Genomic DNA, 21958 nt, shown 5'->3' on the forward strand with positions numbered 1-21958 from the left:
CAGCATCCCTCACTCCTCCCCGGGACCCGCATCCCCCCGGCCGCTGCTGCCCGCCCCCAGCAGAACACCGTTTGCGTTTTGGGGGGCTCTTTGTTTCCCCCTGGGCTACCCCAGCCACTTGAAGCGCCTCCGTCACCCACTTGGGCAAGTTCAGCTCCCCCGCTGCTTTGCCTTTTGGGGCTGTTGCTACCATTGTTATTCTTACGACTATTATTACTATTATTATTATTGCTACAAGCACTCACTCGCTGGCAGCCTGCCCCCAAGGAAACCTACCACCCCCCGGGGGAAGGGGGGGGCTCGCCCGTCCCCACCCCGGCCGCAGGCACCGGGGCGAGCAGAGTACCCCCTCCCCGCCCGGTTCTGGGGGAGCAGCGCAAGGGACAGAGGAGCGGGCGGCTGCAGCGCGGCCGGGACGTGTCCGGTGGGTCCCGGGGGGCTGGTGGAGATGCACCCCAGGGGGCCGCGGGGCCGGGCAGGCGCTGTGGGAGTGCGACGGCGGGAGGCAGCGCGCAAGCAGCGCGGGAGTAGCGCGCAGGCGCGAGTAGGGAGCACCCAGCTCTTTATGGCCAGGTGAGAGAGTCCTAGAGCAGGTAAGGGAAGGATTTACCCACAGGCGTCCCGGGCGGGTGGCTTGACCTCGCAGTCCATGACCAGCAGGGGCCTGGGGATCCGGAGCCCGCAGCCAGGATGTCTATCCTTGCCAAAATGGGGGACTGGCAGGTAAGGCTACCCTCCTGCCCCGGGGGTGGTTGTTTTTATTTTGGGACGGGAGGCAGTGCTGGAGCTGGAAAGGTGACGGGCTAGCAGGGAGAGGGGACAAACCTGACGCCGGAGTTGGCCATTATGCGGCTGCTTGTGCTGGGAGCTGCCCCCGGCCACCGGCGGGACCCGACCGCAACAGGTAGAGAGCCGAGGGCCGGGACCGAGGCCGTGGCCGGGAGGGACGAGGGCTGCTCCACCGTCGCCGCTGGGGCCTGCCCGGCCTGGGTCTGAGCTGTCCGGCAGCGTGGGCCAGGGAAGGGCTGCGTGTGCCCGCCCGTGCGTCCGGCCGGGGCCGGCCGCCGCCGCCGCCGTCCCGCCGCGGGGCCTGGGGCTGCCCCCGGAGCGCGGCGGGCTTCGTCGCTGAGCAGAGCCCGGGGCCCGCCCTGGGGGGGTTGAAACGTCGCCGTGAGCTCCCGCGCGAGCCCGTCCCGTGGATGAGGGACGCTGCCGGGTCCCACCCGGGCGCAGACGCGGCGGGTGCGCCCTGAAAAGCAGTCCCGTGGGGGGAGCTGCGGGGAAAAACAGCACCCAGTGGGAAAAACGCGGCCCCGGCCCGGCCCGGCCCGACCCTGGCGTGCGGGTCCCGCGGGCGAGTAGACACGCGTGGAGCTGCGGCGGCTCTCAAAACGGGAGACGGGGAAATCCCTGCAGCGGCTTGGCGTCTGTCCCCTCGGGCCGGATCGCCGCTGTTCGCCGGCTAGTACAGGGGAAGGACCGTCCTGTTCAAACAGCGGGGCTCTTATCGAAAACGACTGGTTTTTCCCCGGACATTCCAGCTGAAGATGGGATCCTAGTTGCTTTTTCTGCTCCCAACAGTTCAGATCTCTCGGCTAAGTCTTTCTTCGCTTTGTCTTACTTAATTTTTGTTTAGAGTAGCAGGAAGTCTGCAGAAAAGAAAAAAAAAAAAAAGGAGGGGGAGAATGCAGTAAAGAAAGATTTATTTTTAATTTATTATTTTTTTTACACTTAGAACTGGCCTCTTTTTATCAGGTTGGTGCGGAAAAGTGATCAAAGGAGCGTTTTAATATTTTTATCTATTTATTTTTTTACTGAAGGCAACTCGCACTTAGTCTATCTGCCTTGAAATTTATTCCGACTTTTCCTTACACCCCGGCTGTTCGTGCTCCAGCTCCCTTGTACTGCGGCCCCCTCAGACTCACTGCATCCCCCGTGCCTGGCGGAGGGTCCCCTCCGGGCAGATACGGTGAGAGGACAGCAGGAGCCGCGTCCCAGCGCGGTTCTCCTGGGGGAAGCCGCCCGTTTCCTTATACCCCTGCACCCCAGGGCTGGTGGAGAGAAGGAGCAAGGGCCAGGCCTTTGGCCCACGGGAGTCCCGAAGGGCCGCGGGTGGGAGGCTCCTCTGGCTCCGACTGGACGGCGCTAAGGGGCGATGGGCCCCTTCTTTATCTGCCGCCCCTTCTCTTATTCTCATCTTCCACCCCCCCCGGGGGCATTAACTAGGCTTAATCTGCCAGTTCCATTTGAAGCTCAATGGGAGTAAAAACAACAATTTACTCTCCTGCCACTTGCAGACAAAAGCGCTAGTGAAAAAGAGCATCGGGGGAGGAGGAGGGGGCAAGGGGAAAAAGAATAAAAGAAAAAAAACAATCCATTTGGAGGATGTAGATGTGTGTGTTTGGAGGAGCAGGCCCTTAGCCTGCAGGCTTTGCCGACCTTCCCGGCGTTGGGACGCGTGTCCCGGCCCCCCAGGCCCCGCCGTGGCTCCTCACGGAGCGGAGGGGCTGTTGGCTGCTGGAAGCAGTGCGTTATTCCCCAGGGTCGGGAAGGAGGGGCCGGCAGGGTCCCGCGGGCCCCCAGGCTGCCAGGTTCTGCGGTTGGCAGAGGGAAGTTTTGAGGAGCAGCAGGGCAGCCAGGTGCCTTGCCTCCCCTTTCCGTGGGGATGTCCGACTCCGGGGAGCGCCCGGGGAGCCAGGCTCAGGGAGAGGAAGATGTCTCTGTCCCCGTTAGAAGCTGCGATGGGTCGGTGAGAGGGAAAAATGAAGCCTTTAGGTGGATGGATACAGGCTGGGCACCCGAGGACGTAAAGGAGAAGGGTGGAAGAGCAGCCCCCCGGGAGAGTGGGCTGAGCGCCCGTTTAGCGGTACATTGTTAAGCAAACGAAGTGCTCCACCTAAGAAAGTACCGAAGTTTTTTTTATAGTCATTGTTTGGTCCCTTTGCTCAAGTGCTTGCAATACTTTCTGGCTCCTGCTGCATTCGTATTACCGCTCGCCCTCTTCTATCTGGGAGGTTATGTTGGGTTTGTTCGGTTACCTTTTTTTTCTTGAAGCCCAATAGCCAGCAGATCCGAGAGGAACCGAATACTTCGCAAATGAAAGAAGTTTTTCAAATAGCCACCTAAAAGATCACATCCGGAAGGCAACAGGAGCCTTCGCAGACAATAACCTCGTTAGATCAAGACCCGAGTCTTGTTTCTCCTCGCTTTGGTTTCTTTAAAACCCCTGGGGAAAAGAAAACGGAGGTGGGGGGGAAATAAGTCAGGGGATGGCTCATGGCTAGCCCCAGACTCTGCAGATGAAGGGACAGTCGCCTCTTTGGCCGCTTTCCTCATATCCTCCCTAGGAGGCAGGGAAGCGGGGTGGGCCGAGGCAGGCGAACCCTGCTTGCCAGCAGGCAGGGATGCAGACAGGGCCCGCTGCCCCCTGTGCAGGGGCTCGGCGGTTTGGAGAAAGCATTTTATTATTATTTCTCTTTTTTTAAATTATTTTTCCTTCTATTTTTTCTACTTATTGTTGTTTTGGGGTGGGTCTTTTTGTTTTATTTTGGTTTTGTTCCCCCCCACACACTTTTTGTTCGTGGGTCCTTGCTACCTGTGTCCATCGCTGCAGGTTGTTGTGCTGGCGAGCAATTGGACTGTTGTTGATATGCTAATGAGGCGATTAGGTTGTGGGTAAAGAGCTGGAAAAGGGAAAAGTTTCCACCATTAGAGGGAGATCTCCGAGCGCGGACGGGAGCGCTGCGCAGCCTGCGCCAGCCGCGCTCCCCACGCCGCCACCGCAGGGAAAGGCAGAACCAAACCCTCTCCCTCTCTCTCTCACGCCAATCCATGAAAATGCTTTGGAAACTGACGGATAATATCAAGTATGAGGAATGTGAGGTAAGCGCTTCACTCCGGCCGGGGCACAGCCCCGGTGCCGCAGCTGCGAGGGGGAACCTGCAGCATCCCTCCGTCTCCCAATTTCGTTTGGGAAAACTTCTGCTCCTTCGCCAGGCTTCCTTGCGGTCCTGCAGCTGGAGAGAGGCTGGGGTCCTTCCCCAGGAACTTCGGGGCTTGTTGAAAGCCGGTTTTGTCGGAAGTGTATGAGGAAAGGCAAGCAGGATCCAGCATCAGTCTGGGCTATAGGTAGATCCTCTGTAGATAAGGCTCTAGGATGCTACACTCATCCAGATGGATGGATGGATGGATAGATGAATAGGTGGCTGGCTAGCTGAATGAATGGACTGATGAATGCATGAATGAAAAGGCAAAGAGACAAAGGGAAGAGAATTATTCCTACACGCCAGGTACCCGAGACATCCCAATAAATCGGCTCAGGATCGACGCTTCAATTCGGTCTTTTGGATGTAGCGGCATGCCGATTATACCGAGCTGCACAGATTTTCAGGGGTCAGCTGCTGAGCTGAAATCCCAAGGTTGGGAACGGTGTCCCCCAACCCTCCAATTTTCAGGGCCACACTCCCACGAGTTTGAGAAATAATATTTTTCCAAGTGGAAAATTATAAAGAAAAAAATTAAATCCACCTGATTTGTTTTTGGAGCTGTTCAGCACCGATTGTGTGCATGCATCTCAGTGTGTTTGTGTGTGCATCCATATATTTAGAAAGAGGGGAGAGTCTTTTAATCTGACAAAAAGGAGAAGAGGAGGAAAAAGAGCGCTATGTCCAGGACCCATGCCTAGTCTCAAATCAACGAATATTATTGTCACCCGTTTCGCAAAAGTTGCCTGTGCAGCGCGTTTACATTGCCCAATAAAGGACTCCACTTTGCAAATGAACGCAGTTATGTGGTCGTGACCCACGCCGAAAGGTGTCCCCAGCCTCGGCGAAACCCTGCCGATGGGCATGCCTGGGGCAAATGGGGAGCCGTGATCCCATCCTACCCTGCCGCTGCTTCGGGCGTTGGAGCTTAGGGAAGGGATAGAGGTCCGGCCGGGCTTGCCGGCAGCTAAATGATGTGGTTTAGTCCCAGATCGAGGAGTTTGGGATAAAGCTGTCTCTCGGTGAGGAAGCTGAGGTCTTAGATGCACTCGCTGGTGGATGCTTGGTTTCTAGGAATGAAGCGTCAGGGATCTGGTTTTATTTATTTATTTTAAACAGGGACGAAATATATATATATATGTATGTATGTATATTGTTCAGCTGGATTTCGGAAGGAAAGCGTGTCTCTCTCCTCCTTCGCCCCCCAGGCTCGGTGCTCAAGTGTGCACACGTGCGAGCTTATGGATATCATCGCCAACGGCTTTTGTTGCCTTGCGCTAACGGGACTTTGCACCGAGGTGCTCCCGAGCGCGGCGGGAGCAGCGGCTGCTCCGCCGGAGCCCGCGGGCTGTTGTGCGGGAGGGCGCGGTACCGCTCGGCGTTCTGCTCGGGAGCGGCGGCGGGGTGACTTGCAGAGGGGATGGAAAAGAGGGTGGCTGTGCCCTGGCGGGGGTAGGACCTGCCTCTGAAAGGGAAAGAAGGAAAAAAAAGAGGAAGGAAAACGGAGTGAAGCCCGGCCAGCCGCGCTCAGCCCCGGGGGCCGGAGCAGGCGGGCGGAGCGCGGGGCCGGGCGGCGGCGGCGCGGCGGCTGCGGTGGGGCAGCAGCGGCGGCGAGGAGGAGCGGTGCCTGTTTGAGGGAGTTGTTTGGGAGTTGCACAGCCAGTCCGACGGGTTGCGCCGGAGCCCCGGCTTGTCTGGGCCGGGAGAAGCGCTCGCCTTGCCTCTTTTCCCGGCTCCCTCTCCCTCTGGCGTCCCTCCCGCCCTCCTTCCCTTCCCTTCCCTCCCCGCCTCACCGCCTCCTGCCTTTTCCCCCCGTCTTTTCCCGGATCCTCCGAGAGGGGGGCCGAGGGGAGCCCGGCGGATGCTCCTTGGGCTCCCCAGCCCCCCCGCCCTGGGCGCCCGCCGGCCTCGGCGCTGGGCTCGAACCGGAGGAAGAAGAGGAGGAGGAGGAGGGCTGACACCCAGAAGGGGAGACACCCAAAAAAACTTTCCCAGCCGGTTTCCGGGACGCGGGGCACGGAGGCGAGCCGGCTCGGCGGCGCGGGGCGGCCGCCGCGGGGGCAGCGGAGCGGGGAGCCCCTCGGCGGGGCGCCGTCGAGGCATGGACGGGGCGGCGGCGGCGGGGGGCGGCCCCGTGGAGCCCACTCCGCGCAAAAGCGGTGGCGCGGCCGAAAGCGGCAAGAGCCAAGCGGGGAGCCAGCAGCCGCTCTTCTCCCTGGGCTTTGAGGCCGGCTACGCGCAGCAGCCGCAGCCCGAGGTGCGCTTGCGAAGGACAGCGGGGCTCGGGGCACGGGGAGGAGGCGACGGCGGTGGGGGGAGAGGAATTGAGGGGAGGGGAAGAGAAGCGAAAGGGAGGAAGGGGTGATCCCGCGCCCCCTCCCCTCTCTCCTTCTGCTCGCACCCCACCCCCCTGCACCCCCCCTCCTGGCTCCCACCCTCTCTCTCCGGATCTCTTTCTCTTTCACTTTTGCATGCCCTGCAACCTTTTAAAATGTTGCCCCTTCCCTGTGATTCGTCAGACGCAGCAGCATGTGCCCCCTCTCTCTCCCTCTCCCTCTCTCTCCCTTTTTGTCTCTCTCTCTCTCCCTCTCCCCCATCTCTGATTAGATACACTGATTCTTCATTCAATGGACGTCATTTAGAACAGGCTCTGCCTTGAGTTGCCTTCTCGCTTCACGCTCGATTTCCAGCCATTCTTCCCTTATTAAGTGTTCGTGTAATATTAATAGTCATGAATATCTGCTATTAGGAGTCTCCAGGAAGGCAGCAGATCTGTTATTAGGAGCTCAAGTGAAGCAGCAGCCTAAGTCAAAAGGAGAAAAAGAGACAGAGGGGAAAAAAAAAAAAAGAAAAAAAAAAAAGGATTAAGAAACAAACACACACACGCTAAAAACAAACAAAAAAAGGCAAAAAAAGCGCAAAACAAAAAAAAAAAAAAAAAAAAGGAAAAAAACCCCAAACAACCAACTTTGACTCCTCACACCACGCCAGGATAGAGAGCTCGCCTTGGCAACACCCGATGAAGGGCAGCAGAGATCGGTGCAAGTTCTGATGGATTATAGTGGCGCGCCCGCGGTGCAGGAGCAGCCCCGGCGTCCCGGTCCTGCCGCCCGCGCCTAGCGCCGGGCTCCGGCCGCGCTCCCTCCACGCCCGCGCCGCGCCCGCACCCGCGGGGCTCCGCCGGGGGCTGCGCGCTCCGCCGGTCCCTTTCCTCTGCCTCTTCTGGGGTTTTGGTTTTGGCTTTTTTTCTACCTTGACTTGTAACCCCCGACTCTTCGCAGATGTTAGTGCACAGTTTTTCGGCTATGGTGAGTTGCTTCGCGTTTCTCTCGGAGGGGGTTCGGTGTGTGCTGGGTCTTGCTATTGTTGTCGGCGGTGGCGGTCGGGGTTTCGCACGCAGCTTTCCGGAGAGGGCTCTTTTTCCTTCCTTGATTTTTCTTCCTTTTATTTCCTTCATTTTTATAAATTCGTTGGTTTAGCCCCCCCCCCGCCTTTTTTTCTTATTCTTTTTTCCCTCCTTATTTAATTTTTCTTTTCTTTTTTTTTTTTTTTTTGTCTGCTTCGAGTGAACGGCAAAAAGCTTTCCTTGGACCCTACCGTTTCCATTTCCTCACCTTGCCACCTGCAAGCGGGATATTTTCTGCTTTCTCGTTTCCCTTTTTCGGGATCATGGCTTTTTCCCCTTTACCCTCCTCCTCCTCCGAGGAGGCCATGCTTTTTTCCCCGGACATACCTGGGGGCTGTTCTGCCCAGCTGCGAGAGCCGGCAGAGCCGTGCCGAAGCGCCCGGGCGCATTTCTGTGCCCCTCGCCCGTAGCTGCCCGGGGCGCTGGGGCTGGGGGGCAGCTGCCCCTCGGCTGCCCGGCGCATTCCTCTGCTGCCCCGGCTACAGCCGCCGCAGTTCTCTCTGCTCCCAAATTGCCCTCTGGCGAGCGGGGAGCTCGGCTGGGCACTGCGGCTGCTCTCCCCGTCGGTGGGGGCCCGGGGCCGTACCTTCTCCCTGAAACATGTGTAAAACTCGCGGGGGGAACGACCGGTTTGTTTAGAGCCTATTTTGGCGTCTTCTAGTAACAAAATGGCAGTGGGTTTGGATTTTCCAGGGTTTCCCTGGGATGGCGTTACCGGTAATCCCAGCGATGGTATTTGTCTCGGATCTGCCCAGAGCCAGTGGGAGGGTTTCGGGTCGTGGGAGAATTATTATTTTAATAATGCCGGCTTATGAATTATTCTTTTTTATTTGCGGGAAATACCTGCTCCTGAAATGCCGGGGCCCGATCGGGAGTCCATGCTGTATCGCCGCAATACTATGAGCAGTTCTGTTATAATTATTGCTATTACTGCTGCTATCGTTGTTGCCGGTAGTATTACTATTATTATTTAAAAAGCGAGACTGCTTCTTAATTGCGTGCAAAGGGAAATCAGAGGCACAGAAACCCCCAGATCTGCTGTTCTCCGCCTCGGAGCGGACGAATTGCCCATCTTTGCCTGATAGGTAAAATTTGCAAGGCGATTTTGAGAAGAAACAGTTTGATATTATCTTTGTTTTTCTTTTCTCCCCCTCCTCCTCTTCCTCCACCCCCTCACCCCTTCGTCACCCCCCCTTCCCCCCCAGGAGCGCCACGACAGTACCAGCAACGGGACAGCCCGGCTACCCCAGTTGGGGACCGTGGGTCAGTCTCCCTACACCAGCGCCCCGCCGCTCTCCCACACCCCCAACGCCGACTTCCAGCCCCCCTACTTCCCTCCGCCTTACCAGCCCATCTACCCCCAGTCTCAGGACCCCTACTCCCACGTGAACGACCCCTACAGCCTCAACCCCCTCCATGCCCAGCCGCAGCCCCAGCACCCGGGATGGCCGGGACAGAGGCAGAGCCAGGAGACGGGGCTGCTCCACACGCACCGGGGATTGCCCCACCAGCTCTCGGGGCTGGACCCACGCAGGGACTACCGGCGGCACGACGACCTGCTGCATGCCCCTCACGGGCTGGGCTCCGGGCTGGCCGACCTGCCCCTCCACTCCATCCCCCACGCCATCGAGGATGTGCCGGTAAGCAAAGATGTAGCCTCAGTGCTCGCTGCGCCTCTCCCCTGTCCACGCACCCTGCGGGAGCACAACTTCGGGGGGAGGGAGGGCCCCCCCCAAAAAAAAAAAGAGAAGAGGGAGGGAAGAAGAGACACCCCCACCCCCCACCCCGGGAAAGGCGAAGCCCCCACCTAGAACAATAGGTTCTCGAAGCCTGTCCCTGTGCGATGCCTCCCTGCTAAAGCGCCCGCTAAAATATAAATAAATCAAATTACTGTCATCGTTAACAATATCTTTCCTTCTCAATGACAATAAGCTGTTACGATTGGAAGAATATATAATATCACCACAGGGCCGTGCATTTGGGGATTTCTCACTGCCTTGGGAAAAACACGGATCTGAAACACGAGATCTCATTAAACGTCCTCCCAGGCAAACTGGAGGGGGAAGGAAAGAAAGCAAGCAAAAAAAAAAAAAAAAAAAAAAAAAGAAAAAAGTGGATGAAAGTGGACTAAGAAGGGAAAACCGGTGTCCTGTGATTACAGAATACCGGGATAACGCCATCCTAAGTTGTGAGAGGGTACGGGCAGTCCTCTTCTCTAAAGGAATTAATTGACAAATCAGGGACGAGGTATACTAAAATGCTGCCGCCTTCTTTTAGCAGCGGTGTGATAGGATGACCTCATAAATCATTAGCTATAGGTTATCAAATTCGAGCCGGACCTGCTACACCCTATATTAAATTAAACGTTGGGAGTCCATTGGAGGATGCATTATTTGGGGGACCTAATTCTGTTATCGATAAATACAGATTTAAAAAATGATTTCTAATTAAGCATGACATTATCACACAGGCTATTTACAAAGCAAGCCAGGGCTATTGTTCGGTTAGGCAAATGGCATTATGCAATATGATGGGTCCCGATCAAAGTTCATCTTTCTGGGTTTCTCCCTGAAAATGGAATTAGAATATGGCAATAAATATATCAAAGCCCACAGAGCTCTTGCTGAGGGGCTGAAGCTGCTCGACTTGCAGGAGGAAAGGGGGAGGGAGGGAAGTGTGGTATCTGGATGTGATTTTTGCTGAAATGCCATCCCAAATTACAGGATCAAATATTACAATAATATATTTGCTGACAGTTTAATGAGTACAGTTTCGTGTTGCAAGGATAATGTTCAGATGAACTTACCTATTTTTGGGGGTCATTTTGAAATCTTTTGTAAATTATACTTGGGCAAAATAGTGAATTTATTACAGCCCTCATCTGGCTAAATTAGCCACAGAAAATTGCTGGTTATGTTTAGCAGTTTTGCAATAAACGCGTACGTTTCCCAAAGTGGAGGATTATTTAGTCAGCAATTTGAATCCGTTAAAAGCGGGCCAATTCGCTAAACCTGATATAAAATAACATGGAGGCAATAGTAAGAATAAACTAATTTGTTGACTGCAAACCCCTGATTGCTGTAAGGAAGGAACATGACCTAAAATGTACTCTTGAATTCTCCCTCTCCTCCGTGGTGCTCCGTGGCAGTGGACTGACTTGGGAAGCCTCCTCTCTCTGCAGTTCTATGAATTAATAGCATTGCTATACTTCGGGAAAACCAAATGCCATCTGGTTTAAATCCTTAAACCAGCCCAGCCAATTGTTGGTTTTTTTTTTTCTCTGTAAAACTGAATCAGCAGGCTGCATGAGGGAAGGCATAAAAATAAGAGGATGTATCTTTAAATAGTATTTTGTCTAGTTATTAAAAAAAAAAGGAAAAAAACCCTTTACTGAAATCTGGGTCAGGAAAGGGTCGTTTTTGAATTTTTCCATTGCTGCAACAGTTAACCTTTAGTAAAAACGACCACTAAATATTTAAGAAAATCAAGTAAATGTTGAAAATTATTTAATCATAAATATCTCTGTGGGATTTTAAACTTAACAGTCCTCCCTGTATGGAATATGTGTAGAAATAACACAAATAAAAGTATTATGCCACACTACATTTACTTTATGGGTTTAGGGTGCATGCATAAAGGGATCATATTTCCCCATATAGTTAAAACACAAGAACTGCAGCAGTAGTCATTTCTGAACATTTCTCAATTTAATTATACTTAAATCCAGAAGCACTTTAGGCAAGTTACAAATGAGAGCATTGAGTATAATAAAACCTGTAATAAAGCAACTTAGTACCATCCACCCGGAATCATTGAGATCAGGCACAATTAACAGGAGCATAAATCCAAGACAGAATGGAAAATGTTAGAATCAGTATTATTGTTGGACAAAGACTAGAGAAGGAAGTAATAGTTTTTTAAATGGTAATGCCTGGGTTTTGTAACGATTGTGAAATCTTCTATCTCAGCAGCACTGGTGTTAATTTGTAAACACAGCCAGACATTATATTGCCTGTCAGTTTTTGGAATTAGAAAACATGATTTCATTTGACTTTCTAATCACGTCGTGGCTCTGCCGCGGGAACCCCAGCTGTAGCCGCCACCGCGGAACCTGCGAGGGGACAATAGTGGGGGAGCCCGGGGTTGCGTGGGACCCCCCTGGCAACCCACGGCTCCCAGCTCCTTTGTGCTCTCCCTCCCGTGGGTGCAGCGGCGGCAGGAAGGACCGGGGCTGCTTCCTAGGAAAGAGAGGAGAAGGAGGGAAGGGAAAAGAGGGGAAAGAAGGTAGACGAGGGAGCAGGCAGAAGCTGTGGAGGCCACTTGGGTGTCGGCTTCAGCTGCTCAAGCCCCGGGGGCATGTGGGCAATTTATCATTTATTTCTATTTCTTGGGGAACCGGGGAAGAGCAGGGAGGGATGCAGGATTCCTCCCGATAAAGGAAATCCCTCCTAAATCCCATCTACCCCCTGCCACGAGACCTGTTTTTTCCCTCCCTGCACCCTGCTCGGGGTGGGGGGACACAAATTCTCCTGCACCCCAGCCCCCCTTCACCTTTTGTTGTGGTTATACATTTACATCCCTGCCTGTTCCTTTTGTTACAGCACGTAGAAGACCCCGGTATTAACATCCCAGACCAAACTGTAATTAAGAAAGGTAAGCCGTTTCTTTGCGCATACCAAACATGTCGTCACAAGCTGGGGACTGCTGGCAGGGAGGACTTACCCGGCCTCCCCCCACCCCCCGGCCCCGGGCTCCTTCCTCTGGCACGTACTGTTGGCCAAGGGATTGGAGGCAGAGAAAGAAAACGGGCGACGTGGGTTAAAATCCGCCCTCTTATGAGGCCACGAGGCCACGTTTGCCGGGTCTTTTAATTATTGTTGTCGTTAACGAGGAAAAGCGATAGCAGACAATCTAGAAAATCGGAGCCGGTATTTTAGGGCATTAGGGAACAATTCGGTTCCTTGGTTTGCCCCACGCATCTGGCTGAGCGGCTGGAGGGGTTTAATCGTTGTTGGTAAACCCGGCTGTGAATAAGAAAACAAAACGTCGCTCCTCCGTCTTCGGGTTTTCTTATTTAAATCGCGGCTGTGATGAGGTGGGCAGTTGGAGAGCAAGGGGCTAGTTTCTGGAAACTGGTGTTTGTCTGTCAGGCGGGCCGTTTGCTTTTCGTTTGCCTTTGTGTGGTTGCTTCACTTGGAATGGAATTGCTTGGAAGCCGGTCCCGGAATCATGCAAAATATTTCTGGTGTGTTTCCACTCGGTTCTCTTTTCCCGTCTTTCTTTGGGTGACCGAAGGATTGGGGAAGGTGGCACAGGGCGTTTTGCAAAGGAGGGTCTTGGTGGAAAGCGAGAGGTTTGCGTTTGGATCCTGTGTAGGGAGCTGCTGGTGGAGTGAAATTCACGGAGCTGGTGGCGTAGGCACTGCCCGCGTCGAGGGGTGCCACGGCCGCGCACCCGCCTGGGGTTCGGCTGCCCCGGGAGAGACGGGCTGAGCGGAGCCGTCCTCTTCCCTAACCCTAACTGCTGCGCACACTGCGAGCCCAAAGTTTAATCCTCCCCCCCTCCCTGCTGCAAAGCCTTTGTCACGTCAAATTAGATGTGCACGGGATAAATCTTAAGAGATGCTCTTTCCAAGTCGACATGATAATTGGCTCTTTTATTAGTAATCTCAAGAGTTCGTTTAACTCCTGTTGTATCTATTAGCCTTCCCAGAGCTATTAATGTCACAAGCGATCTATCCAAAACGGAGAGAGCCCCCCGCTTGGTTGGCCTGAGCCCGTGAAAGAGTACCAGGGTCGGGCGGCGTGGGGGGTTTGTGTGTGTGTGAGACGGGAAGGCGGCCGCACGCCCGGGGCTGCCGGGCACCGCAAACCCGAATGGCAGCAGGGCTCGGCACAGCCCGCCCCGGGGAGGGACCAGGCTGTTATATCTGGGGGAGAACGCGAGCCGGGCACGAGCGGGCCGGATCCCCGCTGCGTTACGTGTTTTCCCACGTCAAAAGTTGTGCGCCGGGGAGGCGGCGGGACGGCCCCCGGGGGAGCCTGCTCGGTGCCCATCTCCCGGCACGGGTCGAGGCCGAGGCAGTCGGCGGCTCCCCGCTGCGGGCCGGCCCTGCCCGTGACGTCTAACGCGGCCGGTACTGACGTGCTTTAAGAAGCAGCACTCGCCCCCTTCGACGGCGTGCCCCGCTCCGGGACAGGCGGAAACGGGGTAGCGCGGGGCCGCCGCTTTCCTTCCCGATTTCTGTGCTGAGGGACGAGGGCTGCTCCGCTCCCCTCCGCCGGCGAGCAGAGGGTGCCCCCGCCGCAGCCCTGCCCTCGCTCCCCCCGTGAGCGCAGGCGGTGCGGGGCCGGGGCTGGCCGCACAGAGCGGCCCCGATGCCCGGCGGCGGTGTCCCATTCCTTCCCTTTTCCCCGTCTCCTGACCCTCACCTCCCTCCTCCTCCCTCCCTGCAGGCCCCGTGTCCCTCTCCAAGTCTAACAACAACGCCGTCTCCTCCATCCCCATCAACAAGGACACGCTCTTCGGCGGGGTGGTGAACCCCAACGAGGTCTTCTGCTCGGTGCCGGGCCGCCTCTCGTTGCTCAGCTCCACCTCCAAGTACAAGGTCACGGTGGCGGAAGTGCAGAGACGCCTCTCTCCGCCCGAGTGCCTCAACGCCTCCCTGCTGGGCGGAGTGCTACGGAGGTGAGGGGCGGGGGAACGGCGGGAGGCGGGCTGACGGTAGATAACGCCCGCTGCCGCCGGGCCGTGCCGTGCCGGGCGGGAGGAAGGGATGGAGGAAGGAGGGGGTTGATTGATGATGGTGATGATGATGATGATCATGAGGGTCCACACGGGGTGGCAGAGGCTGATGGGGGGGGGGGGGGGTTGCGGGTCCCACCGCTAGGGGGCGGGGTGTGCGCGGCCGCTAGGGCAGCTCTGCCGGCTGGGGGAGAGGAGAGGGGACTGTAACCATGGCAACGCACAGCCTCCTGTGCCCCCCGCGTGTGTGTGCCCCGGGCATGCTGCCCCACCTCGGTGATGAACCCCAGCATCACCCCTTTCCCACTGAAAGAGGGGGAGGTTGCCAGTGGTCCCTCACCCTGCTGCCCTGGGCCAGTGGTCACACCAGGCAATTACGCAGCTCCCGAGCAGGGAGTAGCATCCAGGATTAACTAAACCAGCTCCCACCTCCACAGCCTGGGTTGGTTTGGCTCGGCCGAAAAGCCACAGATGGGACATATGTGAATGCAGTGATGCTCCATGGCAGTAGTGGGGGCTGCTGGCGTATAAATCAGACACCTCCTGTAAGGCCTGGGCCACTGCCTGGGGCTGTGGGGAGAAGCTGCCCTGGGTCACTATGTTACCTTGAAGCTCTGATACCTGCCTTGGGTCAGGGCTCCCCCATAGCCTGGGGGCTGATCCAGACCTTAGTGAAGGCCCCTGTTCTGTAGACATGGAGCCGTCCAAAGCCCCATCCCTATGTCCGAGACTGCTTTCAGCAGCATTCACTCTTCATCATCCCATGACCATGCTCCTCCACCCCCTCACTTCTCTCCATGGGAAGGTGATGTCGGGGCAATCTGTGGCCAGGACCCAAAGTGGGAGTGGGTGCCCCCCTTCAGCCCCATTTCTTAATGCCTTTCTGTGCGGAGCAGGGCGAAGTCTAAAAACGGAGGGAGATCTCTGAGGGAGAAACTGGACAAAATAGGATTAAACCTGCCAGCTGGGAGACGTAAAGCTGCTAACGTTACCTTGCTCACGTCGCTTGTGGAAGGTAAGTGACTGTGAGGGCTCCTTTGCAAAGTGTGCCTGTTGCTTTTGCTCAATGGGAGAAGATTTGGTGTGGGGTTGTGTTTTGTTTTTTGTTGGGTTTCCCCCCCCCAGAGTCCATGCCACTTGTTGGCAATTGGAAGGGTGTTATTTTCTGTGCCTCAGACAAAAATGTTCATTGTGTGCCTTTCTTTTTGTTTTAACGTGAAGCGGGCTTGTGTGAGTCCTACAGACTCAGTGTTGCACTCTACCTTTTATTTGCTTTTAAGTCGCTGAGCTAGATGTTTCCAGGGCCCTATTTTGCTCCGTTGTTCAAGTGAGTCATCCCTCCCCAGAGCTAGCAGAACTCACTGGGAGCAGCATGGGAAGGATCGCTCCTCCTGGGGGTTGTGGCCTCAGCCTTGTAAGAGACCCCTGAGTGTTGAGTTGGAAGTTACACGTAGCAGAGCCTTTAATGCTTTGCTGCACTCGTTCTGCCACAGGTGGACAACCAAGCAATTTTAAATGTCAGAAACTGCAGCTACTTTAAGTTTATTCTCCCTCTCTGCCTGGAGCCACATGAAAATAAATCATTTGAGTTTTCTGACATCTGCATTTGAGAAATGCGTGACCATTACTTCCTGAATTAATTTGGGAATCCTTGACCTCAGCCGTGAATTAATGGTGTCCTGAAAGCCTCAAAGTTGCAGCACCACAACCAGCCCCCACTCCCTTTTGGTTCTCATTTTCGGAACACGTGTTTCCTTGGCTATATCATTCTCTTCTGCTTTGCTCTGGCAAGAAAAGGTGCAACTTAATGTCTAGTGCCTTGGGATATCCTATGCTGTTGTAACCAGGAGGTGGGAAGCTCAAGAGTTTGCAGTCATTTAGTTCTGAAGCAGTTGCTGTTACAGTTGCTGCTGAAGCAGCCTGGCACAAAGTAATCCCAAGGCCAGCAAATAGATCCTCCTCCTCTCCCCTTATTTATGGGTTCAACTGCGTTTTGGACCGGTTCAGTCTACAAAGTGCTTTTAAGCAGCCCAGGCTGCCGAGGTTTGCTGGAGTTTGGTTTGTGTAGGAGGGAATTCGTTGCTTTGTTTTGTTGTCATTTTGCATTCTGCGAGATGTTTCATGTTCAAAGGGATGGGGAAAGAAGCACTGTGCGGTGCCAGGCTTCAATTTATTTAAACAGCAGGATTAGTGGCCCCAATATATTTATGCTGCATGAAAATTACTGTCTTCGTGTTTCTGAAAAGGCTTTGCCATCGCATCCGTGTGCTGTAGTGAAAATCATGAACGGAAAACTTTTGTAAAAAGTCTAGATTTGGTAGATGCTTGACATTATTTGTAATGTTAATGAATATGGATCAGGTTTTATGGTAATCTATTGTTCTGTTTGGCTTCAAATACAATGGCTTTAAAAGAATGATTTTTTTTTTTGTAAACCAAAACAAAACCGGAGGCCCATCTCTGAATAACTTAGCGATGGTGGCTAATTTTTGGGGGGATGACAGTATAAACATTGCTGGGGCTATGAGTCCTGTAGCTATGAGGCAGTTTCTGGAGTACTGTTATTGTTTATGATCCGCTCCATTTTATGGAAACAAGCTCACTGGACTGAGGCTTTGAAGCTCTAATTGGCGCATGCGTTCTTCCGGAGCTAGAGCTAATGGCAGGAAGCCCTGCAGTAAAAACCAACTGGTTCAGGAAATTAAAACCAAAGATTTGAAAATCAACAAAACAGACAGACTCAGTGGAATGACCCTAAAATTCTCATGGTTAATCGTTTGGGGGTGAACGTATAATTATATGTGATCAAGTTAAATTTTAAACACTTAGCTGTTTAATGCATTTTATTTAGAAGAGCTCTAGGAGTAATTATGATCAATATTAATCATTGATGCATTGCAAAAGAGTATAGAGAGGTGGCTGAGGCACACAGACATTTCCAGAGTAAATAGCTGTGAATGAAATGTAGGTAAATGGCTGTGTAAAGGTATGGAGATGTAAATCTAAGCATACATTTGAGATGGATGGAGCCTGCCTGTCTAAAAGTATCTGTTAGTCAATGTAAACTTTGAAATCTCTCAAGAATTTTTTTACTTGTAAGGATTGTAATGAAAATACGCATTTGCATTGCCCTGACTGAAGCAAAGAAAACTCCTCCAAGATAAGATGTGATTAGCATTTCTTACCCTACCTTTTTCAAAAGAAAAAAGGGCCAAGCCTTTTAGAAGAAAAGCCCAAGTAGAATGTAGCCCGCTTTTCTTTCTAATGGATGTTTGCCTCTGTGCATGTGTACTGATGAGCTGTGTGTTTCCTTCCCATCCCTGCTCGCGCCTCCCTTTTCAGGAGAAGCAGTACATCTAGCTAGAGACTTTGGGTACGTTTGTGAGACAGAATTTCCTGCCAAAGCAGTAGCTGAATTTCTCAACCGACAACATTCCGATCCAAACGAGCAAGTCACAAGAAAAAACATGCTTCTAGCTACAAAGTAAGACATTTACCTTTTTGGTGTGTTGCTCAGGAGTGAGGGGTGGGCAACAAACCCAGGTTTGGGGCTTTTATTTATGAGCATTTGACACATAGCCAGTGGCTGATGGTTTTGCAAATGGTGAGGGGGTGTGTTTGCCCTCCTGCTATAGGAAAACTCTATCACCCAGCTTGGTTTCCATCAAGTCAGTTTGTGCAGATTACCTTGAAAGCAAGCTGTGAAAATTGTGGGTGGATGTTTGGTTAAAGAAAAAGCAGTAATTCTTCAGAAAGAAAAAAAAAAACCCAAAAAATTTTTCGGGCCTTTTCACTTAACTTCTCAATTTAGGTAGAAGGGGAAGGCTTCTTTTCCATTGACAGTGAAATAGAACCGGCACATTAAACTGATCTGAGTTCATTAAAATCTGCAATGGTTCTTTCTGCCTAAGCGGCTTTCTTACTCACTGAATACGGGGATATTAAAGATATATTTTCATCTCCAATCTGCACGCAGTTAAAGTGCTAGCGTACTTTGCCATTGGTGGGGCTTCCTAGGCTTCCAGGTGACATGTAGACAGAAAATGATAGTTTTGATAAGTTTGCTGGAAATGAAAAGGGTTGTTTAGTAGCCCTTAATTACCAATGGAGGTGTCACTAAAGGGCACGGTGCCATAGGACACAGGCAGAAGATGGGAGCTGCTTTATGGGTGGAAGACATTAACGTGGGTTTTTAGAATACAAACTGTTTCAACAAGCCTCTGAGCTCTTTTCCTATGAGGTGTGTTATTTCCCCAACCATTTGTGCAGTGAGGGAATGGTTTAACCTAACTTCTGCACCGTGCCCTTGTATCCTCTCTTCCCACCTCCCTGGAAGGAAATTTCCAGACCCCAGTTAGCGTCAGCCTTCCCCTGTGTGGGAAGGTCCCTTTGGATTTGGAGATGGAGATGTATATACATAGATGTCTCAGAATACCCTGATTTAAAGCCTCAATTCCCCTATTTGCCCTCGCTCTTACTTCCTGACACACAGGCATATTTTATTTTAGCCTTGTGAAGGAAGAGGCCCTCACCTCTCTCCAGTTCCCTCCCAGAAAAGTGTCTTCCAAGATGCAGATAAATCCCTTTGGATATCACACCTCATCTACTCCCTTTTGCCATGCTGGGGAACTTTAAACCTTGTGCTTGCTCCAAAACCCAGCTGGGCATAGACATGTGTTTGTGGGGAGGATACAGGCGGCTGCGATGCCGGAGGTGCATGTATCTGTGTGCCTGTTACTTGCCCGTGTGCTAGCCAGGGCCAGGACATGATGTGTGTGCAAGCTTGTGTGTGCATGCAAGGTGAAGGGAAGAGGCTTGTGTGTGCCAGGGAGGTGTGAGAAATGGGGGGGGAAGGATGAGTAGAGAGGAAAGGGAGAGGCGAGAGAGCGCGTGTGTGCCTGGGGCCAGTAGCCCACTTGATCCAGGGGCTTGTGTAATCTAGCAGGGAGAATGCACAGGCTTTGCTGCTGCCAGTGATGGTTCATTTCTCTCCCTCTCTTTTGCCCTCCCTCCCTCTGTCTCTGCTCCATTTGTGCTACAGACAGATCTGTAAAGAGTTCACCGACCTGCTGGCTCAGGACCGATCTCCCCTGGGGAACTCGCGGCCCAACCCCATTTTGGAACCGGGCATCCAGAGCTGCCTGACCCACTTCAACCTCATCTCGCATGGCTTCGGGAGCCCGGCAGTGTGTGCTGCTGTCACTGCCCTGCAGAACTATCTCACCGAGGCGCTCAAGGCCATGGACAAAATGTACCTCAGCAACAATCCCAACAGCCACACAGACAACAGCACCAAAAGCGGCGACAAAGAGGAGAAGCACCGAAAGTGAGGATCCCCCCCACTCCTCTCCCTTCCCCCTCTTAGCCCATCGATCCATTCATTTCCCTCCTCCCTTTCCCCTGCACCCAGCACCCCAGGCTACAGCCACAGAATGAGCGTCCTTCTGCCAATCCTGTTCTCTGACTCTGCAGGACTGCTCTGCCCTCTCCCCACACCCCTTCCCAGCATCCACATTTCCATTTGCTCCCTTTTAACTTCCCCCTCCTCTCTCTGCTGCCACCACCGTTTTAACCCCAGTTTGGAGCCTAAGAGAACAGAACAGGGGGACGGAGCCAGCAAAGGAAAAAAAGTTCTGTCTTGAGTTTGTGAACATTTTTTTTTTTTAATAAAACAAAAGGAGGAAAAAAATCACAAAGACAAAACAAAAAAGGACTTTTTTTTTTTTTTTCTAAAAATATATTAAAAAATTGAAAAAAAAAAAAGAGAAATAAACAATACTTTAAAAATTCTATGAGCTTCACCGGACTGAATCACCACCTTCCCTTACATAAACTTCAGTTAAGATTGTAGCCATATTAAAAAATGAAAAACATGAAAAAAGAGGTGAAAAAAGTACAACAGCAGCAGCAAATGAAAGGCAAAAAGGACTGATGACATTTTATCAGTATTGTGAATAAACTTGAACACAAAACACAAGCAGTTCCATGTCATATCTTCAGTTGTAGAACTTTTTCCTGTCCAAGGTAAAGCGACCAACTTGAACTTTCTATTGCAACACGATTCACGGTTATTATATAAGGGAATCAGTGTTCATGTATGTATATATTTATTTATGTGTAATTTAATGGGAATTGTAAATATGGTGAGTCTGTTTTAAGCCTTTTTTTATTTATCTGGTGATCTCGTTTACCTCTTGTTTAGTGGGTTTAAAATCTTCCCCTCTTAGTTCATCATGTGGTTCATGGTACTTATTTAGATATCAGAGGTTTTTTGGGGGTTTTTCTCTGGGATTCATCATTTTTAGCCCTGTTGTAGCATGTTAAAGGCGACAATGAAGCAGCTGAACAAATAAAAAACCATGAATTTTTATATATCATTAGTATGACATTTAGTTTCTCATTGAAGATAAAATAAAGTGATGTTGGACCCTGGCAAGGTTTTTAAACATGTTAGTGGTTTTACAACCCGTATGTGTTGTGGAAAATGAAAGAAGTTATTTTCATCCACTGTCCTTTTCCCGAAAGCACCATCAGAGCAATAAATTAATATTGTCTTTTAAAACAAGATTTAGCTTTTCTTTCTTTTCTCCCCTCTTTTTTTTTTTCCTTTTCTTTTTTCTCCTTTTTTTTTTTTTTCTTTTTTCCCTTTTTTTTCCCAAAGAACTTCAAACATTTGGGACCACCTGGTATCCTGTATTTCCACTGGCCATATTGGAAGCAGTTATAGTTGTATTGTATTGAGTTGTGCCGGCAGTAGTCTCCATGCCTATCAATGTATCATAGTCCTTTGTTGCCCAGATAAATAAATATTTGATACGCTTTATGTCGATTTTTTTTATTCAGTGGCTGTCTTTACCCAGGCGTATTTTTGTTCTTGGCAGTATTTTTTATTCAGTATGGTTACAGTAATTGAGTTTAACTCTCCCTTGACAATTGCTCCTTGCAATAAGCAGCTGAACCCATTGTTTCCCTCAAGTATAATAAAAACTTACTTTCAACTTGGAGTTCAGAGCAGGGTATCATTTAGATATTCCACTGAGTCTGTATTCAGACAAATGACACAATAAAGCACAATGTATTCTTTTGGATAAAAAATTGTCTGTACTACTAACAAAATGACACACTATCTTTTCTTTAACCAAAACATAATTTTATTTAAAAAAAAAATAAAGTTTTATTTTATTTATGTTGACCTCTAGGTTTTTATTTATATTCATATGTAGCGTGCAGAATTACAAGCCTATGATATTTTGTACATGTAGTTGTCCGAATGCAGAGCAGAGATTTAAGAAAACATTTTGAGAAAGAGGTGTTTTAACAAGGATCATTACCAAGCAAATACCAAAAATTAGGTGCTATGAAAAGAATTATGTACTGGTGAATCAGAGCTGGGTTCTCCCTCCCCCTCAACAAAAAAGAAAAGCTCTGTAGCTGATGCCAACAAAATCATCTCACGGTTGTGAACTTTAGTGAAATCTTGCAGGAGACAGATTATTTCTGATTGATGGTTCATGTTTTAGTGGAATGCACAGATTGACATTTGGAGGTGGTTGTGTCGGTTTATAAGGGCCTGAAATTTTTAACCGGAGTTTCTTATTGTGGAAACTGGTTGTAAAATAGGAAAGCTTGCTCTGAAAAAAAAAAAAAAAAAATAAAAATTGAGTGTGCATCTTGGAGATGGGCTGTAAAAACGTGAGAATGCAGACTTCAAATCCGTTTTCCTTGGCCAAGGGAGTAAGTGAAGTCAGGATAGGGCTGGATTATATTATATCATAGGAAGGGTGGCTTATGTGGCTCAGAATGTAAAGGCATTTTAAAGAGATGG

The 21958-nt window shown here is 51.4% G+C and overlaps 1 protein-coding gene across 7 annotated transcripts; it reads left to right on the top strand.

Moving 5' to 3' along the window:
- Positions 1-609: 609 nt before the first annotated feature.
- On the top strand, positions 610-21272 carry TFAP2A (transcription factor AP-2 alpha). 7 transcript variants are annotated; one of them, XM_065667382.1, is made up of 8 exons: positions 610-723; positions 8595-8652; positions 8754-9029; positions 11991-12042; positions 13845-14076; positions 15030-15148; positions 17476-17617; positions 19175-21272. In XM_065667382.1, the coding sequence occupies exons 1-8, from the start codon at positions 650-652 to the stop codon at positions 19461-19463; spliced, it is 1242 nt and encodes a 413-aa protein (XP_065523454.1). In that variant the 5' UTR covers positions 610-649; the 3' UTR covers positions 19464-21272. The 7 variants fall into 7 exon arrangements, with proteins under 7 accessions (XP_065523454.1, XP_065523450.1, XP_065523455.1 ...); XM_065667383.1 differs by lacking the exon at positions 610-723 and adding an exon at positions 3664-3882; XM_065667379.1 differs by lacking the exon at positions 610-723 and adding exons at positions 6152-6240; positions 6733-7291 and having other exon boundaries at positions 8595-9029.
- Positions 21273-21958: the final 686 nt, after the last annotated feature.

The sequence above is a fragment of the Lathamus discolor genome, chromosome 2, assembly GCF_037157495.1.
Source record: "Lathamus discolor isolate bLatDis1 chromosome 2, bLatDis1.hap1, whole genome shotgun sequence".
NCBI classification, from domain to species: Eukaryota; Metazoa; Chordata; class Aves; order Psittaciformes; family Psittacidae; genus Lathamus; species Lathamus discolor.

What these genes read in the sequence shown, in the direction of transcription:
- TFAP2A (XM_065667380.1), top strand. Translation starts at nt 5,845, where the DNA reads ATGCTCCTTGGGCTCCCCAGCCCCCCCGCCCTGGGCGCCCGCCGGCCT. An exon ending in CGCAGCAGCCGCAGCCCGAG is followed by an intron (nt 6,241 to 8,594) that starts GTGCGCTTGCGA and finishes CTTCCCCCCCAG; the next exon opens with GAGCGCCACGACAGTACCAG. An exon ending in GCTCACGTCGCTTGTGGAAG is followed by an intron (nt 15,149 to 17,475) that starts GTAAGTGACTGT and finishes CTCCCTTTTCAG; the next exon opens with GAGAAGCAGTACATCTAGCT.